Source organism: Taudactylus pleione, unplaced genomic scaffold (assembly GCF_031769625.1).
Source record: "Taudactylus pleione unplaced genomic scaffold, aTauple2 ptg000518l, whole genome shotgun sequence".
Classification (NCBI taxonomy): Eukaryota; Metazoa; Chordata; class Amphibia; order Anura; family Myobatrachidae; genus Taudactylus; species Taudactylus pleione.
The window spans coordinates 11,918,089-11,929,016 of NW_028284920.1; the positions used below are offsets into that span (position 1 = coordinate 11,918,089).

Consider the following 10,928-nt stretch of genomic DNA (forward strand, 5'->3'; position numbering starts at 1 on the left):
ATGAGTAACCCAAAGTTTATTCAGATGACTGATGTTCACACAGAGTGATCTGATGCTGCGTCCTCGGACATAGCAGTAGACCAGAGAAGCTGGCAGGAGGCCAGGGATTAATCAGAATACCGATTTTTTTTTTGTTTGAATTTATTATATCATTTTATTTTAATTATTAAATATGAAATTTCACATCACATAAATGAATATTTATCTGTATTAATAAAACATACAGACAGGCAGATCAAACAAAGCTTGACCAGGAATACAGTAATGGATGGACATGACCATTTTCACAGGTTTTCACAGATAACATATCTATAGATCTTAAATTCAACTTTTCTTCATGTTTTGTGATGTAAAAATAATACTTTGACTAGTTTTTTAAAGGCATCTTTAAATTGTTTATTCTTTAGTGTGTAGATGATGGGATTGAGTGTGGGTATTAGTATGATATACAGGAGAGAGAAAAACTTGTCCTGCTTTGGAGAATACATTGACGTAGGTCTCATGTACAAAGACAGTATAGTCCCGTAAAATATAAGAACACAGGACAGGTGGGAGGTGCAGGTAGAGAATGTTTTTCTTCTCCCCAATGCAGAGTGAATCTTCATGATGTTAGTTATAATAAAAACATAGGAAAACAATGTTAGCATGAATGTACTCAAGCCAACGAGTGCCCCAAAAATGAATGTTATGAGGGTGACGTGAGACGTATCAGTGCAGGAAAGCTTTAACAGTGGAGACGCATCACAATAAAAATGGTCAATGTGATTGAATGAGCAAAATGACAATTTGGCTAAAAACACAGTAAATACAACCGGTTCCAATAAAGCAGTGAGCCATACAGAAACTATGACATAAAGGCAATGCTTTATACTCATGAGAAGGGAGTAGTGAAGTGGGTGGCAGATTGCTACATAACGGTCATATGCCATAACTGCAAGAAGAATCATTTCAGTGCAAGCGAAGGACAGGAAAAAGTACATCTGAACAATACAACCTGCTAAGGAGATGGTCTTGTGTTGGGTGTAGAGCATAACCAGCAGGTTGGGCAGAATGGTCGATGTGTAAGAAATATCCAGTAGCGCGAGGTTACTTAAGAAGATGTACATAGGCGTGTGCAACTGAGAATCAAACATGATTGCTATGAAAACAGCAATATTCCCAAAGACAATATTCATGTAGATAATAAAAAATATTATGAAAAGAGGAACTTGTAGAGCAGGAAGATCAGAGAAACATTGGACTGTGAATTGCACCATTTTTGACTCATTCACTGAAGTCGCTTTAAACATCTTCCTTAGAAAGCAGACAGCATTATTATTTTCTTTCTGCAAATTATTGCCATGCTTTATGTTAACAGGTTTTTATTTATTTTAGAGCATTTTGCACAATCTAAATGAAATATCCCATAGTTAATTAAAACTTCATGTTCTCAGCCATGCCACCATAGAATCTACATTGGTGATCATCTGCTTCCAAGGGACCTCAGATGTCAGTCTAGTATTCACTTTCTTCATCATAATTAGTAATAAGATATCTACATTTTACTGTAATATTATTTTACACAGTGAACATTAAGACACACACCCAATGATGAAGTCTCCTTGTTAGACGAAACGCGCCAGAACTGAGATTATCCCATGGACAGATAATTGCTTATTTTTCTGTTTCTTGTATTTGTGCGACTTATCATTTGTTCTAATGTTCACTGTGTAAAATAAATATTGAACCTTTTTTTATATAACCTACCATACCTTTGGTAGTGATACCTGTGTGGGAAATTAAGATCCCTAAAGGGTAGTTATGGAATTTTAAAGGTTTTTTAGTGGTTCTTAATACAGTGCAATTCTTTATACCAGTGCACACTATGTTTTATTTCGTTTTATCCTTTATATGCTGAAGATCTATGGTTGGTCTTTAAGACCAACCATAGACCAAAGAAACTGGCAAAAAGATAAGCAAGACAAGTTCTCATCTTTACTCCATTATTGATACATTTTATATATGTGTGAACTACCATTACATATGCTGCTCACATAAAGTGTGAGGTGTGTTTTTTAATAGTTTACTAATATATATATATGTCCAGATTGGTCAGACAATTCCTGTATTTACCTGTCTGCCAGTGGGTATCTCTCTGTGCTATAAATTATGGGCACTTAAACACAATATATAATTGATACAAATTTTAATTAGATGTTATGTTGCTGATATGGATCTGGCACACAAGAAACTAGACATAAAAACCATATCGCTCTCTATGCCTATTAGATTCTTGTGAGCCAGAACCATAGTTTGCAGACCTTTGTTGTTAAAATAATTTTAGCTGGTTGTTAAGAGCTACCAAAACTACATTAATCCAAATCTACCTACTGTTAATTTAGTTTTATAACTAAAGTCTTATTAAATTATTAAGTCTTACTCAGGAGGAAATAACATTAAAATCCTAGACATAGAAAGCCAATATGATTTATAATGTCAAATTAAAATCCTACTTATATAATGTGATATACAGTAGAACATAACTTTAAGCATCAGAAAATACTAACAACAACAATAATAATAATAATAATAATAATAATAATAATAATAATAATAATAATAAAAAATAATAATAATAATAATAATAAGGCTCTAAGAACAGTTTCCACCCCTAACACTTACCCTGATAAGAGCAGATTCTGTTACACAGTCAGGTAACAATGTGTTGCTTTATTAATGAAGAGTTTATAAATAATATAAATACTCTAATGATTAGGTATCAAAGGACTGTGTCTTCTCCACAGATCCATTTGTGTCAGACAATAATATCAGAGGAATGCACAAAATCCCAATATGAAGTCATTAATGTGGAGAAACGATAGTCAAGTGCTTGAAATAATATCCCAATTGTTTTGCAACATTGTAATGAGATTAGGACTGGTTTTAGACAAAATGATATTGACTATGCAGTAAATGTTGTAGCATTGACTCAACCTTACTTTACTTGCCCTGCTACCAACCTTATAGCACAAACGACAATACAGACTACATCCTACAGATCATACTGCAGACAAAATGGTCACTGATAGAGACCTTTTTTACAAAATCTATGCACCATCCACTGAAACTGTTTGACGGGCACATATTTTATTATTATTATTATTATTATTAATATGGTGCCACAAGGTGTCTGCATTGCCTTACAAGGTACATAGACAGAAACAGTAAGAACAAAATAAGAACAAAGTCACTTACAGTACAGTACAAAACATGGCAGGACATGGTTTATAAACATTGCATCAGCAGTCATAATACCCAAAGGAAAGGTGCTGTTGTAGGCAGTGAGGAGCAGATGATGGTATGTGATAGAAGGCAAAGCACATGATGGAAGAGGGCCCTGCACGAGAGAGCTTACAGTCTATAGAGGAGGAGTAGACAGACACGGGTGACCAGGGCCGTAACTAGGTTGGTTCGACCTGTGCCATGGCACAGGGCACCACAGAGCAGGGGGCGCTGTTTGGGTTTGTCAATTTTTCTGTTTATTATTGTTCTCACTTGTAGCTTCCTCTTATTTTAACCCCAGCATCTCCTGGCCTCCCCCATCTCTTCCCTGGCCCTTCCCCATGAGGATATGGCCCCTTTTTAAGGTGCACTAACTTATGTCCCTATTTAAAAAATGGGGGTGGGGCGCCAATGTTCTCTCTGGCACAGGGCACCAATAAGTCTAGTCACGGCTCTGCGGGTGACACAGAGGGGAGAGACAGTGAGCAAGGAGCATGGGGCAGTGGGTTTGCAGGTTTCACTCACAGCCATGATGTATGCTTACTAAACCAGAGCTGACTACCTATGCCTTTACAACACCCTCAAGGTTCAGTCCACTTCAATATACAACTTGTGAGGTAGGCTGAGGTACCTAGAGCAAAATCAGACCACATCAAATGTGTCCAAAATGAAAAAGGCAGCATACAAAGTGTACTTCACCTTATAATGTATCATATCTTGTACCAAGTATAATATGTAGAGCAATAGTAGGTACAAAGTATAATAAACACTATACAAAGCCATAAATGATATAGAAAGTATAGAAATTAAAAACAAATCTTCTGGTCATCAAAATGTACTGAGAAATGTCTGGGGCCACATACTCAATGTTAAACAATATCTGATGGCAAGTATAATTCACTGACCTCTATCTGATGCTAAATATACAATGTGAGCCACATCGGGTTCCAAGTGTAAAATTTACTAGCCATGGCTGGTGCTAAATAAATAAAAATCTGGTGCTGAAATCTAATATGTAGAACTACATCTGGTACTTATTTTATTCTGCTGAGGCATTTTTAGTAGCAATAATACGGACACTAATAAATTTAGTTTTTGTGGGAAAGGGTATCTGTATGTGCTACAAACAAAGGGCCTGATTCAGACCCACTCGCGAGCGGCTGTCCGCTCGCAAGTGGGTCGATGTTCTGCACTGAGCATGCGCACGACGGAGGGAGCTCCGCCGTGCGTATGCGCCAGACGCGACGAGCGAAGGACTTTCCTTCGCTCGTTGTGTCTGATCAAAGGGGTGTGCTGTCGATGTTGATTGACAGCACGCCCCCTTTGGTGGGCGTGCCGGGGGCATGCCTCCCTGACGGGGGCGTTCCTAAGGGAACGCCTACCGTAAGAAGCCGGCCCACTGACATCACTAGTGATGTCAGTGGGAGTGATTTTGGCTCTGATAGAGCCAAAATCACTCCGGGCCTTGCGGTTGAAAACCTCAACCGCAGGCTCCGGCTCGCAGTTTCGATGGTCGAGATGGTCAAGACCATCGCGGCCATCAAACTGCACGCTCGTATAGGCTGTGGGTGGTGACCCACAGCTATACGAGCGTCCAGGAGGACGCTCCATAGTTATGGAGGACGGCCCTCATTCAGAGCGTGCGCTCTGCTCAGAGCGTATGGCTCTGAATGAGGGCCAAAGTGTCCTTCACCAAGAAAAAAGTGTCAGGCATAGAAAACAGGGTTTTTACAGATGTCTGGTTCCTGCTCCATCAGGCTACTGCTATCACTCTTGGGGAGGAGCTCATGCTGTGAAGTTTCGCTGATAGCTGGTGTTACAGCCGGAGAAGAAATGATAAGTGGTATGTGCTGCTGTCTATTGCCAATTACTTTCCGCTACCCACTGTCATATCACAGTAATGTAATGTTTGCAACCATTAATACAACATTTGGATGCAGTACAACTATTATTGGCAAACTCTGATCCAGCTCCAGATGTCACAACACCTACAACTCCAGTGGGAACCACCTCACAACTTAGCATACTACCCCATTAAAATATTAAAGTAGCTGAAGACTGTATAAGTGTGATGATATATAAGCACCTGGTTTTTTAAGGAATATTTGGCACGGTTTGGTAAGGGTTAATGTTTGTTGCAAGCAAAGTGGAATGAGATGTCAGTCAGGGTTCTTTAGCCTATCAGTTTAGTTAATGGGAGGGGTCTTAGTTAGGCTTATAAATAAGCAGTTCAAAGGGCATTCTCCCTCTTTCCAGTTTTGGATCCTCCCAGGAGAGTTCTGCTGGCTGAGTATTCCCCAGAGTTTTCTGGAAATTTCTATTGAACTTATATCCCTGTCTCTAACTGCTTTTCTTAACCTTTTCCTTTGCTTTCCCTCAGACTTTTCATTTCTACACTCCTGGCAACCTGCCTCTATCTCTACCATCTTTTCCATTCCCTTCACAGCCTTAGCTGTATTCCTGTTACAGCTTCTACTGCATTTAACCCCCCCTCCACTTGCCATTATGCCATGCCCACGCCACTCTAGACTTTGCAACACAGGTTCCCTCAACCCCCCCCCCCTGCTTTTTCACCAGGGGCCTTTCAATTTCTGGCAAGCTTTGCATCAGCCTTTAGTACAGGGCCCGCATGTGGCAGGGGTTCAATGCACCCCCCTTTCATGTAAGCCTGTCCCCCTCCATTGGCGATGGAGCCCACCCCTTCCCCCTCCAATTACTGTGCCTCAGTCTTCCATTGATTTGCCAGTGTCAAGTCCTCAGGTTTCAGCATCTGCTGCTTCCGGGGTTGCGCAAGAATTGGTGGTCTCTGTTCGGCTTGATGCTTCGTCCGTTGAAGGTGTGGTGGGTGCACCGCACAACGTGGGACAAGCTCTGGCTTTGCAGGTTTCCGCACCAGTCCCTTCAACATCTGGAGCAGGTGAGCATGCAGTTCTTCCCCAACTTAGCAACAGTTTCCCAGTATCCGACGATTCCAGTAATTCATCATCATCATCATCAGAAAAGCCGCGCAAGTTTATTAAGCTATTATTGCAGCATTTGAAAGGGAAGCGTAAGAGTTGAAAAAAAAGTCTAGCGCGTCCACTGATAGCTTTTTATCGGAAAAGTCAGGTGATATGGTTTTCTGTGCAAACACAGCTCTTGCTAGAGGGATAAGGTTCAAAATTAAGGAGCGCATAAAGAAGGGGAGGAAGGCTGAGTCCAATGGAGCGATGGCTGAGGAAAATAGGTGCTCTTACTTGTATTGGAAGTCTGGCATGTACGTCTTTGCAGGTTGTTATTTGGAAACTAGACCTGGGGAGTACTTAAATATTTAAAAATATATGCAGCTAATACACAGCATGTGTGTTTCCTCTAAGGGCAATGTGTGGCGGCATTATGGCGAAGCCTTTACGAAAAAGCAAGAAGGGAAATCAAACTTTAAGTTTGGTTTTAAGGATCTGGAGGTGGTGGATGGAGATGACACAGCATGCTAGACCTCCTTTGGAGTCCAGCACGGGCAGAAAACAGCCCTTTTCTGACCGTCCCGGATTCTCCAATAAGTGAAATGCTACGCGTTTAACAACGCCCAGTGCAATAGAGGGTCAAACTGTAAATACAGGCCTACATGCATGCTTTGTGGGGGAAGTCATCCAGCAAAGGAATGTAATCGTTCCAGCAGTTTGTCAGTGGGTTGTGGTGAACAGAGAGGAGGTGCTAAATAAGGCTCATTCCTTGGTTAATTTCCAAGTTATCAAAGGTTGGCTGGATTGTTATCCTCTTAGGGAAGAAGCGGTCATTTTGTTAAATGGTTTCTGTGACGGTTTTCATTTGCCTTTAGCTCGTGAAGTTTGGGTGGTGGCCAAGCAGAATTTAGTCAGTGAGGGATTTGCCTGAAGTGGTTAAGTCCAAGGTTTTAGGGGAAGTTTAGGTCGCATGTGTGGCCCATTCTCTTCACCACCACTACAAAGTTTATGTGTTTCTCCGTTATGTGTAGTTTCAAAGAAGGATCTGGGTAAATTTAGATTGATACTGCATTTATCTTACCCGGAAGGGGGCTCGGTGAACAACTATTAGATCCTTTTGATTTCAAGGTTGTTTACCAGTCTTTTGGGCAGGCTTTGGGTATAGTGCAGGAATTCAGGAGGGCAGCTTTATTGGCCAAGGTGGATATTGAGTCAGCCTTTAGGCTGCTGCCTCTTCATCCTGAATCTTTTCGGTATATGGGTTTTCAAGTTGAGGGCCTTTATTTCGTCGACAAGAGTTTACCTATGGGTTGCTCAATTTCCTATTCCTTTTTTTAATGTTTCAGTTCATTTTTGCAGTGGTGCGTTCAGTCTGGTTTGCAGCAATCATGCATAGCCCATTACCTAGATTACTTTTTGTTGGTTGGGCCAGCTGATAGTACAATTTGTAGACAATTGTTATTTTCAGTGGAAGCTCTTTCTTCAGTTATGGGTATGCCAATTGCTAAGGACAAGACTGAAGGACCCACAACTTGTTTATCCTATTTAAGTATTGAAATCGATAACTCGTTACTTTTGTGTAAATTGCCAATGGATAAAGTATGTCGCTTGGAAAAGTTGATTGATATTTTTCTGTTGGCAAAAAAAGGTTACTCTTAAGCAAATGCAATCTCTGCTGGGTTTGCTAAATTTTACTTGTAGAGTTATTCCGTCAGGAAAAGTTTTTTGTCGTAGGTTGTAAAGGGCTACAGCTGGGGTAGAAAAGCTGCATCATTTGATTCACGTTTCGAGGGACTTGAAGGAGTGTTTATTAATTTGGAAGGAATTCTTGAGCAAGTTTAATGGGATTTGGATCTGGTTGCCCCATCAGTATTGAATTTTGATTTGCAATGGTTTACAGACTCTTTGGGTTCCATAGGTTTTGGTGCCTTTTTCAAGGGAGAATGGTGTGCGGGGGCATGGCCTGAGCAGTGGAGGGCTCGGGTTTAACTGCTAACATGCTATTGTTGGAGCTTTTGCTGATCGTGGGGGCAGTTAAGCTTTGGGCATTCAGACTTTGCAGTTATCGCAGGATTATTTTCTGGTGTGATAACCTAGGTGTTGTGCATGCCATCAATAACCAGAGATCTGATTCAGTGCCAGCATTGCAGTTGTTGAGGCACTTAACTTTTTCGTGGTTGCAGGAAAATATTTATTTTCATGCTAGACATGTTCCAGGCATTGATAACGGGATAGCAGATGCTTTATCTCGTTTTCAATTAGAAAGGTTTAGGTTGCTGGTGTCCAATGCTTGTCTGGTAGGTTTAACCCATCCTGTGCATGTATGGTAGATAATCAAGCCGACATTGAGAGGCTCGCGCTGATGGCATTGGCTCCGAGCACACTGAAGGCTTATTCAGCAGCTTGGAGTGATTGCCAGGGTTTCCTCACATCAGGAGTACAGGGAGGTAACATGGTAGAGGACTGCATGTTAAATTACGTTTGGCAGTGTCATGAGTCAGGGCGTTCTAAAGCCTCCATGTCTACGGGTCTAGCTGGCATTTCTTTCTTTGCCCGGCTATATGGTTTGGTTGACCCAACTAAATCATTTTTACTTTCAAAAGTTCAAGGATTGGGCGAGGGAGCAGGAAGAGAAAGGTGACACCCGCAGGCCTATTGATTTGGAGCTCTTAAAAAATCTTATTATTGCTGTGTCAGGGGAGGTGATAGATGAGTATGAGGCAGTCCTTTTTAGTCTAGCCTTTTCATTAGCATTTTTTGGAGCCTTTAACATAAGCGAGTTAGTGGCAGCAAGCAACTTCATCTGGCTTATTATTCAATAACGTGATTGTTAAACAAGATTTTGTTCTATGTAAAATTCACAAATCTAAAACAGATCAATTAGCCAGGGGTAAGTGGATTTCAATTAAGAAGAATTTAGATTTAGACATTTGTACGGCCTTGTGTGGCCTTGGCGGAGTATTTTGCAAATGTGCGTCCGAAAGGGGGAGACCAGTGGCTGATTCATGCTAACTTGTTGCCTCTGTCCAGGTTTCAATTTAATAGCGTTCTCGACAAGTGTTTGGTTGCATTGTTTTTACCGTTAGAGCTCTATGACACGCACTCATTTAGAACTTGTGCGGCTACTAGCGAGCGGCAGTAGGGTTTTCCATTGACGCGATAAAGCAATTAGGCCATTGGGAATCTTCAGCTTATAAGCGTTATTTGCATGGTGATAAGCCTCCTTGCTAGTTGCTCTCCTTGCTGGTGTGTTAGGAAACCTTGTGTCCTTATGCCTCCCGCTGCTTTGGGGGTATGAAGTTCTTTTCAGTTTTGCTTTCAAGGAGGTTTTCTGTTTTTCACCTTCATTCTGGGTCACCCAACTCACCTTGTTTCCCCCTCCTTGGCTAGGTTTCCTTTAGATAAGTTACTGTTGAAGTTGAATTGGAATATTACTTATGGTTTCCACACCTTTCAATTTCAGTCTCGGGGAATCTGGATAGTCAGTGTGGTTTGTCGGCCATTCGTACATTCACTGGGCAAGAGTTCACCCTTTAGCTTCTGGGGCCCAATTTAGTTTGAAGGCTAAAGAGGTTCGTTGGTTAGGCTGTCAGGGTATGAGGTGGTCAGGTTTGCTGGATACACTGTGGGCTTCTAAGGCCCCCCGAACTGGGTGGTTATTCACTTAGGGGGAAATGATTTAGGTACCTGCAAAGGCATTGAGCTGATCAATGCCATTAAAAGAGACTTACAAGTTTTGGAGGTACGTTGGCCTAGTGTTAAGGTGGCTTGGTCAGAGATAGTTCCACATTGCTTTTGGAGAGGTGATCATGGGGGAGCGGCATTGGATACCGCCCGGAGGAAAGTTAATGCAGCTATATCTAGGCTTGTGGTGTCTATGGGTGGGCATGTTATCAAGCACCCCCAATTGAGATTTGAGGAAGTAAGTTTCTATAGATCAGATGGTGTTCATCTTTCAGATGAGGGACAGAGCATTTTTTATTAAGGATCTATGCTCTTTTATGGTTTAGGCGGACTTTATGGTGGTGGGCCGGCCACCGACACGTTTCAGGAAGTTCCGCTCCTGGACTTCCATTTTTTAACAATGTTGTTAATAAAGCTCAGTATAAATACAGTAGAAGTAGAAAAGAATATTATCTCCATCCTTGATAAAGGACCCAGTGAGGTCCAAAACATTTCGGAGAAGTAGGAGCCTTTGGAGCCAGATCGAGCGCACCCTACCACTAAGTCCAACTACACCCGGCGGCTGACATCACACCTGACTGCCGCATGTGGAATTGGAACCCGGTAGAACAGCACCCCGCTAAGCAGGGAGAAGATCGCTACCACCTGGAACCAACAGGTATAGTAAGGCAATAGTTTTACCATACGGACTATCTTTGCGGACCATATTGGGAAAACATCACTACACCTCCAGCCCTACAATTAGTCTTAAAAGACTATAAACATTTTAAATGTAGATGGTGTTTGTTTGTTTATTATGTGACCTTTTATCTCATAAGCGCTCAACTATACCTTGATTCCTATTTATTTAACTTTTGAGCAGCTTTCAGTCACAGTGCAGACACAAATTCATTTTCTTCTATAAAAATTTAGCACATATTGAAACAGCCAAATGACTTGGGGCCTGATTCAGACCCGCTCGCAAGCACTATGTGCTTGCGAGCGGGTCGATGGCAAGACAGTGTGCACATGCGGCGTGCGCACTGCTCGTGCGCGAGCCCC

General features: G+C 41.6%; 1 protein-coding gene across 1 annotated transcript; it reads right to left on the minus strand.

The window, feature by feature from the left end:
* Window positions 1-335: 335 nt before the first annotated feature.
* On the minus strand, window positions 336-1,289 carry LOC148501508 (olfactory receptor 5AR1-like). The gene has a single exon (XM_088450444.1). It carries the CDS (start codon window positions 1,287-1,289, stop codon window positions 336-338), a length of 954 nt encoding a protein of 317 aa, XP_088306570.1.
* Between the last annotated feature and the right edge of the window lie 9,639 nt (window positions 1,290-10,928).

Excerpts from the sequence above, each read along its gene's own strand:
- LOC148501508 (XM_088450444.1), bottom strand. The coding sequence starts at position 1,289 with ATGTTTAAAGCGACTTCAGTGAATGAGTCAAAAATGGTGCAATTCACA.